Source organism: Mchenga conophoros, linkage group LG3 (assembly GCF_057382185.1).
Source record: "Mchenga conophoros isolate Kocher_MC1m ecotype Shallow Benthic linkage group LG3, M_conophoros_male_GT1.1, whole genome shotgun sequence".
Taxonomy (NCBI): domain Eukaryota; kingdom Metazoa; phylum Chordata; class Actinopteri; order Cichliformes; family Cichlidae; genus Mchenga; species Mchenga conophoros.
In genome coordinates this window covers 22,848,078-22,861,793 of record NC_140528.1, presented here as the reverse complement: position 1 = coordinate 22,861,793, position 13,716 = coordinate 22,848,078, and the positions used below count along the sequence as shown (strand labels likewise).

General features: G+C 42.2%; 1 protein-coding gene across 1 annotated transcript in view; it reads left to right on the top strand.

Moving 5' to 3' along the window:
• Window positions 1–13,176, top strand: part of LOC146577727 (protein NLRC3-like) — a 620,451-nt gene extending 607,275 nt beyond the window's left edge. Inside the window, exons 21-31 of the mRNA XM_085268219.1 lie at window positions 3,619–3,795; window positions 6,166–6,339; window positions 7,373–7,413; window positions 7,590–7,619; window positions 7,763–7,842; window positions 10,014–10,069; window positions 10,202–10,416; window positions 10,619–10,878; window positions 11,317–11,436; window positions 11,534–11,675; window positions 11,819–13,176. Coding sequence (XP_085124345.1) covers window positions 3,619–3,795; window positions 6,166–6,339; window positions 7,373–7,413; window positions 7,590–7,619; window positions 7,763–7,842; window positions 10,014–10,069; window positions 10,202–10,416; window positions 10,619–10,878; window positions 11,317–11,436; window positions 11,534–11,675; window positions 11,819–12,138 — 1,615 coding nt within the window. The 3' untranslated portion in view covers window positions 12,139–13,176. The remainder of the gene's footprint in view (window positions 1–3,618; window positions 3,796–6,165; window positions 6,340–7,372; window positions 7,414–7,589; window positions 7,620–7,762; window positions 7,843–10,013; window positions 10,070–10,201; window positions 10,417–10,618; window positions 10,879–11,316; window positions 11,437–11,533; window positions 11,676–11,818) is intronic.
• Window positions 13,177–13,716: the final 540 nt, after the last annotated feature.

Sequence of the window (13,716 nt, the reverse complement as noted above, 5' to 3'; positions counted from 1 at the left end):
ACTGATCCACACTGAGGATCTTCATGGTAAAGTCTGTTTTCTTCTTCTCTGGTTTAGTCCATTGACTGCAGCAGAACAATGTTCACATTTCAAACAGTGAGACTCAACGTATGGCCCGCGGCCCACACGCGGCCTGCCCACCTTCCCTGATTCAGAGAGAGGGGACCCTGATTAACTGTGTAGTGTTCTTCCTCACAGTTCTAAGTATCAGACACAACAATGAATAATCCACAGCTGACTGTCTTTAGCAGGTCAAAGGTCACGGCACACAGCAGACAGTGGGAAATATTATAACTCTGATCATTTATCAGCACATATCCATATGTATAAAAACAAAGCTGACACTGTGAGACTTGATCAGAGGTGTGATCATCACAGCAGAGGCCTTTGTGTCAAAGTCACTGAGGATCAAACAGAAACACATGAAGCAGATTTTCCTGTTCTGGCTTTTTATAGCAGATAACCTTCAAAATATTCTGCAGTCCATCAAAAACTGAAGCAAACCATGAATCAACATGTGAACATGAGCTGATGCTGCTGAAGTGAAGCAAAGTTACAGAGGTTTGATTACAGACACAGCTGAGAGTTTGTAATCTGTCATCATTTTAAAAGGTTTACATTTCTTCAGTATATCCACATTTGCAGCTGCTACCTCAACCTCCACTTGTCCAACACAACTGCTGTCCACTGCCTCCATGACATTGTGATTTTGCTGTTGGTCTTCTGTCAGATCTTCATCAATCACTTCTGCACGGGGCACACCTTCAGACTCTGCAGCTGCATAACGAAAGCCTGTAAGATAAAATTAGACATAAGGTAAATGTACACCAATATTCCAATGACAGGTGTGTGATTCATCTGGAAGTTATGTGCGGATTAGTGTACAGTGATAGCAATTTAGTATGTTTTTAGAGGGGGGGGGGTTGTTTACCTCCGATGGGTGCTCTTTTTCGCTTCCGTTGCGTACGCCTTGAGTGCCGGTCCGAGTCTGATACAGGTATGTCGTCATGCCCCATGTGCAGTGTTGGTGCCCAGTCTGGATTTGTTACATCCATTTCATATGCTGGTTTGCCTGCAATAATGCCAAATCATAAGCTACTCAGTCGACATGATGTGGTTCTGCAGCATCACACATTAGCATGTTTTATCTCATTATCTATGACCTCAGCACATTGAAAATCACACTAAAAGCCTTTCAAGAGTGATATGAATTAATTTAGAACTCACCGGAAAGAAAACGCCGTGAGCAAACCAACAAAAAGCTGGGGATTGCAGAGAACTCGATATCCGCTCGTCTCACCGCTGCAATCCAAGCCTGACGTCTTTGTTTAGTAATATCGGATACATGGGATCCCTCACGTTGCCTCCAGGACGGAAAACGATGAAAAGAGAGCCCGTTATCCAGCTTCTTGCCTTCACGATCGTGTGATCTAACGTTGCAACCGACAACACAACACGTACGATCCATAGCTGACATGGTATCCTTTGGCTGGCCTACTGTCATGGCGGAAGGGGGCGTGGCCCATCTCCTGTGACATCACGCTCCAAAGCCCTATAGGTGGGAAAATGTACCATGTCGACCAATCAAAAATGATATGGAAACATGACATTTGGTTGTTTAGCAAAAGGGGGAAGTTTTAGGAGTGACCGGCAAGAGAGAGCGAGTGAGCGAAAGAGAGAGAGAGTTTTGATACGTGAGAGATTTGTGACGTTTACCGTGTTTGGTCTCAAGTTAGTTTGTTGTCTTGTGTATTTAGTGTGTAGCTGTTGTTTTGTTTTGTGTGTCAGTTCTACTAGTGATCGTCACAGTTGCTGCCTTAAAGCCAACAAAGGCAGATTGCAGTGTAAACGCTGAGTGACACACCTGCTGTCAGACCTGCAGGTTTATCCCTGTGCTGTTCTCATATGTGTTAGAGTGACACAAACTATTGTTTGACACCTGATTGTTCTGTAAATAGTTTGAAATGATTATATGAAAAACGTCTGAGCCTTGGCTGCATTTTTTGGTAAATAGTACCATATAACTTTGTTGTTTGCAAAACGTGTGCGTATTTTTAAAAGTGTACAATCTCTATTTGCATTTCAAGTTATGAAGATGATTCGTTAAACATGTGTGTGGTTTTTACAGTCAAAATATCACTTTCTACTTGTATTTTAAATTTTGTCTGAATTTAGATAAATTGTGCTGATACAGTTGGTCAAAATGAGAAAATAACAGATTGGCAAGATAAACTGTTTTTAAAGGTAAAATATAGAGGCCACATCAAAAGTAGTCAAGAAGGGTTAAAGGCTAAAAGCAAAGTTGTCACTGTTGGGTCTGTGTTTCCACAAGCCCCGCTAATTCTAGAGACTTATTCATCATGAAGAAAACAAGACAGTCGATCGATCAATTATTTGCGAAAGGGAGGCCTCGTCTGTGTCCACCACGAAAATTACCACAGATCTGACCTCCTCCTGCTACCTTTTATTGGGAGACAGTTCACACAAAACACGTCAGAACAAAGCCACGCCCCCTTTGTTCTAAGACAAAGCATTTTATGTATATGTGTGAACTTCTGTAAGAGTGTGTGTGTGTGTGTGTGTGTGTGTGTGTGTGTGTGTCAGACCTCCTGCTGACCAAAGGGTCGTAAACCCAGGAAATTTACATCAAAAGAAACAGATCTTTCAGATAGGATGTATCTACAATAAAACCTCCCCCAGCACAGAGTGGTTGGAGAGGTGGCCAGGATCAAAGGAATGGCTTTGATCCTACTGCTTGAACTAAGACTGTACAAATTTAAGAAACACAATGGCAACATTCAACAATTAGACTTAACAGTCACCAAGTACTGTTTATATTTGTGTGTATTGCTGCAGCTTTTTTGAGTATTAATTTGGTGCCTTTGTGTGAAATAATGGTATTGTGAGTGATCCATATAGTCACAAAGAATAGCCACTTGTTTCTGTGCTACCAAAGTTCCCCGGCTTTCATTCAAAATGTGTTTATCGTCAGCACCTGCACATTAAACTACTTAAACATTATAAATGTCTTCAAGCTCACACTGAGGCCTGTGGGGTACTATCAGCCACTGAGACAGTACACACATTTATATGTGTTTGTATATGAATATTTCATACTTTAAGACTGCCTGTTTATTTAAGGGAGATGAACAAAATACATTGGAATTGTACAAAATAATATCATGGATGATAAATTAAATAGATTTTAAGTAGATGCTTGTGCATTCTTAAAGTCTTATATGTTGAACTGAACTATGTGATCTGTTCAAAGCCTTAATCTTAATTTGAAGTGAAATGTGCATTTTGAGTTTATACACTATGTATATAAGGCGACCGTTTCCTTTTGCAGTATTTTTGTGTGGTGTACTTTTCTATGTCTTAACAAAAGGGGAACAAAGGTGTTTAAGTTCACCTAGGATGATGTGTTTTAATTTTCACATGGTCTTGCTTGAATTTGACCCTGACAAAGGCGTATGAACTCTGTCAGCTGTTTGGAGTTTCCATTTTCTAAACTTCTACATTCTGAACCTTCTTCAGCTCTGAACAGATGATGAAACACTGAATGATTTCAAGCTCACACTTTGTCTAATAAACTTACATCTTTCATTCTTTATACAGATTGAGGGACTGTGGTTTGTCAGAGATCAGCTGTGATTATCTGGCAGCAGCACTGAAGTCCAACCCCTCCCATCTGAGACAGCTGGACCTGAGCTGGAACAACAAGCTGCAGGATTCAGGAGTGAAGCATCTGTGTGGTTTCCTGGAGAGTCCAGGATGTGGACTTGAAACTCTGGGGTCAGTCAGCATGTTTTAGTTGTGCTGAGATGAATATGATGTGAAAGTTGTGCTGACACTAAACTGCAGACATCAGGCTGATATTATACTGATCCACACTGAGGATCTTCATGGTAAAGTCTGTTTTCTTCTTCTCTGGTTTAGTCCATTGACTGCAGCAGAACAATGTTCACATTTCAAACCTTCAAAGAAGAAGAAAAATCCTCCACTGGATAATTCACTGTGAAACTCTCCAACTCTTCATTCCACCTTAAAGTCTGTCTGACACTGAAATCCAAAGCAAAATGTGCGTTTGCTTTACAGACAGCAGTCCAACACAAACATACACACATCATCCAAAACACAGTCCAACATCCAAATCTCCTCCACTGCCAGCATGAATGATGGGAAAGAGAAGGAGGAACACTCTGACATTCAGGGTTAGAATGAGTTTCATGAAGCAGACTGTGAAGATCAAAGCTGCATTAGAAAGCTTACATGAATGAATGAGTGGACAGAAGTGGACAGAGATCATCTGAAGCACTTCAAAGGCTTTAAATCAGCACATTTCTCTTTATTCTTTATCAACTCTGTTAGTTTCTCTCAGTTTTCTGTGGAATGAAGCTAACAGCAGGCTAATAAGATGCTGACCAATAGGTTTCTATTAAAGGTTGTAATTTGTATATGAAAAAGTGCTTTGGCTCAGCAGGGATCAGCTTACAGGTAGAATACAGCTGCTGGATGGGATTAGCATGTCATAGCTATCTACCAAACTGCTAACTGGGGGATTTCAGGCCATCTATGGATCATTTTTGCTAACTGTTTATTCAGCTTAGGCTCACAGGGCTGCAGCCTGTGCCCTAGCCGTCATAGGGCAAGAGGCGTGGTCCACCTGCACAGGTGAGCAGTCCATCACAGGGCCAACAGAGAGAGACAGAGAAGCACTCTCTCACATCCACACCTACAGCCAATTTAGAAGCACCAATGAACCTAAGCAGCATTTCATTGGACTGTGGGAGAACATCCAACCTCCACAGAAAGGCCAACAAGCTTCAACCTACAACCTTCTTGCTTTAAGGCACTAGTGCGAACCACTTTCCCCCATTTCAGCCCAAATCCTGCATCTTCCTGTTTCTGACTCCAGGCCAGCTCCACTAACACTTTCTCATCAGACACTGCCACCTAGTGGAGGAAGTCTTAGTTCCACTTGAAGCTTCAGATTACAGTTAGTTCCTTTACAAAGAGGTGGAGGTGGTGGGGCCACAGCACCATCATCACTGAGTGCCATAGGACACTTAACCTTTGTTTCCATATGCTGGGAACTTCCTGTTGTTCCAAGGAGGACTGGAAAATGTGTGAAAATCTCCCAGTCAGTTCCCCACAGCACACTTCAATCATTTCCCTCCCACAGCATCAGGACCAGGGCTTTTTCTCTCTTTGGTCCCACTAAGAGATTTCCACACAAACACCTCATCAGTGGGACTCTCAGAGCTACCAGCCCTTTGCTACAATCACAAAGCTCTTCATTGAAATCAATGATATCAAAGCTGGAATCAAATGAGTCCAAGTCTTCTGCTGATTCAGCATCACATTCATCTTTGCTCCTTGTCCTGCATCCCCACCATGGACTTCATTCCTTTCCAAGCCAGCCTTGAGTGTCCTTTATTCAGCTCATCCTCTGCTTTACTTTTACACCTGATTTTAGCTGCTTTATCTCTCTTTCAACAAGTTTCTGTGCCTCAATCTTTTTCTTCTCTCCCTCATAACAAGACAGCTTCTTCTGCCTGAGAACATGTTGGAGTGATTTACTAATCCAGGGCTGCTTATTGGGGAAAATACTTCCTGTTTCCAAAGTAATCCCCATTTTTCCCAGAAAGAAATGTAAGTAGAAATCGATGATCTAAGTGAGAACATGAGCCTTTAAAAAGTCCCAGTGGGTGCAGTCAAAGCAGTCCCTCAGTCCCAGTATATAGTCTTTGGTCCAGACTGGAACAACTGTGTGCCCAGTTTGAGCTCTCTTCAGTGCTGTGACCTGACAGACCCAGAGGGGCCATCACATCACATTTAGAAGCTCCCCTAATGGAGCCACAACACATGTCCAACACTTAGTCTGTCTTGTTGGACCAACTGGAAGAAATGATTCAAGGACTTAGTCACAGAACAGAGATTCAAATCTCCAAAATCCAACTGGCTGCATCAGGACATATAGTCTGAAACTCTGCACAGTTTCCTGTTTGAAGCTGCTTCCTGTTGGCTTCAGCTGTTTGGAGTTTCCATTTTCTAAACTTCTGCATTCTGAACCTTCTTCAGCTCTGAACAGATGATGAAACACTGAATGATTTCAAGCTCACACTTTGTCTAATAAACTTACATCTTTCATTCTTTATACAGATTGAGTTTCTGTGGTTTGTCAAAGATCAGCTGTGATTATCTGGCAGCAGCACTGAAGTCCAACCCCTCCCATCTGAGACAGCTGGACCTGTGGGGAAACAACCTGAAGGATCCAGATGTGAAGCAGCTGTCTGATCTTCAGCAGAGTCCAGACTACAGACTGGAGACTCTGAGGTCAGTAGAGTGATGGAGTGAGTGGGTGGTGCTGTCAGCAGTATTGTACTAAACACAGTCAGTATGAAACAAAGATCCAGTGTTTCCTGTAAAGCTGCAGCTTCTCAGTGAAGCTGTGAGAGGAGAATGGTGACAGGCTTCAGGATTGGACACAAACACTTCCTGTTTCTGACCTTTATGGTCACCATAGTAACGGCTGACACGCTCTGATCAAACACTGTCAACAGCCAATCAGCTCTCTGAACAAAGCAGCACGCAGACCAATGACTGCATTCATTTCCAAGTTTAAAGCAGTGAAGAACACAGTCTGTAGGTGAGGAAGAATTTAGTGAGAGCAGATGTTTGGATGGAATTCCTCCAGTCAATCCACACTGAGGATTGTTATGGATTCAAATATTGGGGATGGAGACAAGATGAAAAACCAAAAGAACAACACTGGTCCAGTCGGGTTCAGTCAAACAATGATTTTAATGATCACACGCGCAGGAGATAAACACCGTACGCAGACAGCATCAGATCTCAAAATGGTGGAGCATTGCTCAAACTCTTATAGCCTCTCGTAGCCCGCACCTAATCATAAAAGCCTAAACATTCACACTCTCTCTCACACGGCGCCTAAGCTACGACCTTGGCTCCCTGTTTATCTGCTCCTGCTGAGATGGGGCAGGAAACTCCAGCATGTTCTGTTCTCTTCTAATCAGACAAATAAGGCGATGACTTTCTGCAAACAGTATTTTCTTATAACTTAGCAGTATAATGCATCATAAAACAACATCATTCATTCACAATAAAGCAGCAGTCTAATGTAATGCAAATCAATCTAACAAATGCAATAGTTATCAGCTTCTTCTAATTCAGGAGAATAATGCAAACTAAAACTACATAATAATTCACAATCTTTAATTAGGGGTATAACATGGCATAAAATAATATTATAACCCAACAGGATCTTCATGGTAAAGTCTGTTTTCTTCTTCTCTGGCTAGGCTTAGTACCCCATTAATCAGTTGTGTTTTAACGTTGCTCTCTGCAGGGTTGATGACAAGACTTTTAAATCTTCCATAGACAAAACCAGTGAGTACTGAGACTCTGTGTCACATTCATCACTATTTCATCAACAGCATATCACATGAAAGCTCGTTTGTGCTTATTTCATTCTGCAAAAATCTATAAATTATGGGGGTTTTTAAGGATGTGTTTTTAGGTACTGGTTTTGGTCAAAATATTTTAATACTTTAAAATCTTTTTAGTGAGTGAGAAGGCTGCAGCTGAAGAAGATGGTGGGTCCTTAAGGAAGAAAGAGAAATCCATCACAGACAGTTTGTATTTGATCAGAAAACCACTAAAAAACTAATATGATTGTAAACAGCACCAGTTAGAGTTCCAGGAAATCCTGACATATTCGATGTTTGTCTCTCATCAGGTGACTCTGAGGTCAGACTGAATCCAGACTCATTAGACACAGAGCTTGATTTGTCTAAGGATGACATAAAGCACATTAAGGTGAGAGAAAAGCATGTGGATCTGATTGTCTTGTGACACAAAAAAGAGGCCTTCAGCACAGAAATTGTGTCAGGTGTGTTAAAGCACAGGGCAGACAACCAGTCAGGTAGAGCTGGGCGATATGAGATTTTTTCATATCACGATATGTTTTTTTCATTTCAGGCGATAACGATATCTATCACGATATAAGCCAAATAACTATATTTGTAAGATTTAAATGTGCCGTTGCTCACAAGTAAAATGTGAAATAATCAGCAGCTTGTTTTTATTTAAATATTTATTTCCCATAATAAGTTCAACAGGGTAGATGTACTTAAGGAACATGAGACTTTTTCAGATAAATAAAGGCAAATATTGCAAACTACACAAAAGCAGCCGCTAAAGCGTTTAAGTTTCAAAATAGAACAAACGAAACAGACTAAATTGTCAATTCCACTTAGAAACAAAATATGAATTCTAAAAATAAATCTTAGTTTGTTTTACAGAAGAACAGACAAAACTGACTAACTTTTGTCAATATCAAATAAACTGAGAACTAAAAGGAAATTCTCAATCTCTCCTTGTTGTATAGCTTAGCTTTTCAAACAGTTTTAACAGTTACTTTAGTCTGACAAAAGCCGAATGACGAATTAGCGTTTCCAGTCAGAGACTGAGGCTACGTCCACACGTACACGGGTATTTTTGAAAACGGAGATTTTCCGTTTTCGTTTTAAAAAATAATCCCGTCCACACATAAAAGCAGAAATGAAGGAAAACGCTATGAACATGCCAAAGCAGCAGGTGGTGCTAGATTCCTAACCGTGCAGAAATGTTGGCCAATCAGAAGTCTAGAAGCCTCGGTGGGAAAAAGTAAACAAAGCTGGGGCATAGAAGCAGAACCGAGTCGTATGTGTGGAGGGACAGTAACTGTGTGTATATGTAAGCATTTAAACACTGCAGACAGTAGAATTAACAGTAACAGTATTGTAGAAATTCATTTCACCAAAACAATAACGTGGCGCACAGTGTGACGCATGCACCAGTTCATTGTATTTCCAGACTTGCTTTCGGCACAATTTACAGTGCACGCTACTCTGTTTTTTGTCAGACCTGAAATAGCCGAAATACCTTCACACTACGGAACTTCTTTGGCTCTTCTGTTCGACAATCTCTCCGGCATTGGAACCATTATCTGTTTTCTCTTCGGTCACGCTCGGTTGATTTTTCTAGTCGGCACACTCATTTCCTCCATTACGCGCTGGCTCCATTACCCGCTGGCTGCTTCCCAAACAAACACACGTGCGGCTTGGCACTTGTGCTGTACGTAACAAGTCACGCGACGTGACGCTGCGGCTGTGATTGGTTCGGCTCTGCGCTACTTAATTTGGATTGGCTGACCTTTTTTTTTTTTTTTTTTTTTAAAGAGGACAAGAGCGGCGAGGTCTATCGCGATAGCTTAATTTCTCTATCGAGTAAAAGTTATATCGCGATACATATCGTTATCGTTCTATCGCCCAGCTCTACAGTCAGGTTTAAGATTCTGTGTCATTGTCAGTATGTTACTCGCAGTTTTGAAAGTGTGTACAGATAACACCTGATGTGTACTCTGTGTGCCTAGGGGCACACGCCACTAGCTGTGTGGTCCAGCTATGTTTCTACCCTCACCTATGGCCACGAGCTGTGGGTAGTGACTGAAAGAACGAGGTTGCGAATACAAGCGGTGGAAATGAGCTTCCTCCGAAGGGTGGCTGGCCTCTCCCTTAGAGATAGGGTGAGAGGTTCGGCCATCCGGGAGGGGCTCAGAGTAGAGCCGCTGCTCCTCCACATCGAAAGGAGCCAGCTGAGGTGGTTTGGGCGTCTGACAAGGATGCCCCCTGGGTGCATCCTGGGTGAGGTGTTTGGGCATGTCCCACCGGGAGGAGGCCCCGGGGCAGACCCAGGACACGCTGGAGAGATTATATCTCTCGGCTGGCCTGGGAATGCCTTAGTGTTCCCCCGGATAAGCTGGAGGAGGTGGCTGGGGAGAGGGAGGTCTGGGCTTCTCTGCTTAGGCTGCTGCCCCTGCAGCCCCGGATAAAGCGGAAGAAGATGGATGGATGATGGATGGATGGGTGTACTCTGTATAGTTTGTTCACTGTTTACTTGTTTATTGCTGCTTTAAACAGCTGATGTATTTCCTCTCTGAATTCCAGCCTCCATCAAGCTTCACCCCTCAAGTACAAACTGAATCCACACACATCTCCTACAGGTGCTTCTAATTTCACATTAGGTTGATAACATGTATGTAATGATGTGACAAGACGCGTGATACAGCTGGAGGTGATCAGACCTCAGCTCGTACAGGCTGGTTGGAGTGCTTCAGCCCTTCTGTGTCCTACAGGTTCAGGTGTCCTGGTCCAGGTGTGTTCCAGTGTACTCTGACCAGACTAGTGTTTGTTATGGCTCAGGAGGCGGAGCTGTTGTACAGGACTGTCCAATGGGATGAGAGCCTCCTTCAATCAGCTGGAAAAACAGCTGCAGGGCCGCTGTTTAACATCACATGCTCTGAGGATGCAGTCTGGGAGCTCCACCTGCCACACTGTGAAACAAAGGAGGGTGAGCACTGTGCTGTGAAACATCTGTGTTACTGTGTGGTGCTCAGCTAATATGAACTGTTCTTTATCATACAAATAACCACAATGCAGTTTATTTATAACAAAAAAGGATGGAGGTGAACTTGTTTGCAGGAGATGTAATCCTCAGATAAGGTGAGAAGTAAATCTGAACTCTCAGAATGAAAAGCTCTTTCCTTTCACAGCGCTGTGTGTTGATGGCCTGCTGTCTGTTGCCCACATCTCTGATGATGGGATGAGCATCTTGGAGCCGCTGGAGATCACTGCCACCCATGTGGTTGTGAAGGTTCCTCACCTCTCTGGGTGGGGCGTCATCTGGGATGATTTTAAGCGGCTCCTGAACATAACAGTAAATGGCCAAGTTCTGCTTTTCTTCCGACCTTCAGAGACAGAACCTGCACAAATCAACGTGTTTCTACTCCAGGAAAATATCCCATTGTCAGAGGTAAATAGTTTCATCATCTTCACTCTGTAGTCCTCTCAGAATCCAAATGATTCTCAGCAGCTTTCTGATAATAAACTAAAGTTATGTACAGGTGTACTGGTCACTCCACTCTGATTACCTGAGACAAAGAGTCAGGCTCCATTTAACTTTTCTTACCCACATTGTTGACCAATCACTGCTCTTCTTTATTCACTCCCAGTAATGACCCTAAGCTGTGAACATTTGATGTTTGTGACCCATAATGTCAGATCTGACACTTCACTGATAAAAATAAAATCATGGAGCTTTTTTTTCTCTGCAAAGCTATTCTATCTCAAGAATGATTGTTTTTGATTCATACTGACACATGATATTCTACACCTGATATGTTTAAATGAGCTCTACAGGTGAATAGACTTATTAACGTTACCAGCATAATAAACTGTCCTGTCACTGCAGGTGTCTGCCCAACAACACGATGATGCTAAATACATCCAGACCCCTGCTGACTGTCTTTTCAGCTTCAGTCAAAGGTACAGTGTCCACTGTGAACCTGAGAGCAGGATAATACAGCCGAAGGTGAGTCAGCAGTTAGAAACTATATGCTGCTGAAATGAAATGAAAGTCCTGGATAACCCACTCGTCATGAAAATGGCACCTTTCTGTTGTTGTTTAGCAAACACAGTTTCGCTCAAAGTCTGGCCCAAATTACCATCCAACATTTCAAGTTTTCCTGAGTACAAATTCAGGGATTGTGACTCTGATAGTCAAAGACCAAGAGGGGAATGAAATCTGGAAATCATCTGTTTGCCTGCCAGGTAAGATTCCTGCCAAATACCAGCAGAAATTACCCTACAAACTTTTTATTTTATATTTTATAAAACTTCAACTGAAATCATACTTCTCTTTTCATCCTCAGTTCAGAGTGCTGTTAAATGTCTATCTTTCTTTGTTCCTTCAGCACCAAGAACAGAAACCTTAATGAGAAATGTCCCAGATGAGTCCGGAGTCCCGGCAGACGAGAGGCTGCTCACAGTTCGCTCACAGTTTATTGACAGAGTGTCTGAACCTGTTTTAAAAAAACTTCTGGATAAACTCCTGGAGCAGCATATTATCAATGATCAGGAGATGGAATCAGTCAGATCACAGCAGAGCAAAGCAGATAAAGCACGAGATGTTATTGACACAGTGCGACGAAAAGGAAGTATAGCCACCTCACTTCTGATCGATGCTCTCTGTGAGGCGGATCCATGCCTTTTCACAGAGCTGAACTTAAGATAAGACAGATTTCTAATAAATCTCAAAGACCACTGACAGTGTCATTATTGTGATCTTCATGTGTGTGTTGGAAACTGGACTTTAGTTCTTATTAAAACCTGGACTCTGAATAGAAGCTGAGCAGGACATTGGATGGACTGAAGCAGAGTCTGGGACCTCAGTAAGTCTCTGAGCTGCTCATTATTAGTGCACAAACCAGGAAATATGTGAAGCTCCAACCTGTAGATGCTGAACCACATCTACAGGTTGAAGAGCAACACCTCAAGTTATCTGTGACCGGCGTCTGTTTCCAACAATATAACTGAAGCTGTTTTTACCTTTAATGCTGGAATAACATGTTGAATCACATGACCAGTGTTTACAATCTGATTACTGAGGTTCTCGTCTGTGCTAGCTTCTGCTCTGAGCAGCATTTTGTGTTTCTGCCTGTATAAATAAAGTTTTGCTGTTTGCTTTCTTATGCTGGAGTTTGAATTCATGTTTTTAAACAGTTTGAGCTTCCTGTTCGTATAACCCGTTCATGTGTTACACCCGTCATTGCGTTGTGTTCTGGCGTGAAAGTAAGAGGCAGGAGACAGCACTTGGGTCTTTGGCTCTTTACTGCACATCTGCAACACAGAAATAAGTGTCTGATCTGTGTGTGTCACGCGACTGCCAGTACACCTCTCCTCCGGCCATGCTGAAAGGAGCTGTGCCTGCAGCTTCATTAACACCACAATAATATAATAAATCTAATACAACAAATTGTTTTAAAACATTAACTTAAGCTCTCAAAAACAAAAAGCATAAAATAAATAACATGTCACTGAAAAATCATTAAAAACAACTTATAAGAACAATAAACAAAATAATTCAAAATCAAATAAACAGTCAGATAAATACAATTCAATAACCAGGACCCAATATTCTAGTGCTTATAGTTCAAACATTATACTTCAGTACAATTATATTAATAACCGCCATCCAACAGGCAATACAACACTGTACTTATAAAAACAATGAATGAAAGACTGCATCTCCAAAACATAAGAACATCTCCATACCTGCAACACAGAAATAAGTGTCTGTTCTGTGTGCATCACGCGCCTGCCAGTACACCTCACCTGACGAAGGAAAAAAGAGTGCACGCTGTTAAAAAAACTGCAGCGAATACGCTCACAAGTAGTGATGTGACGTTCTGTATCGAGGCTTCGGAGCGTGTGTCGAGTAATGGAGGGGGCGTTTCCGCGAAGCACGTATCGAGGCTTGCTTCATTTATGGGAGGAGCTGAAAATGATGACGTCCGAAGCCTCGCTGCCCGGCTGTACCACGTGACTGGTTCATGAAGTGGTTCGAACTTTGCCGCGAGATATGACAGCGATATAAACCCCTCAGACTTCATTCAAAAACGTGGGTGTTTGATGGAGAGTTGTTAGTGAGAGTTTGGAGACCGTTTGGAGGTTTATGAGAGTGAGGAGAGAAAGTCAGGAGAGAATGGAGCCAGCTAAGAAGAGGAGGATGTCCTCCCCTGTGTGGGAACATTTTGATCTTATTCCTCCCAACAAGGTATGTAAATTTCTACAGAAGATGTATTTTCATAAT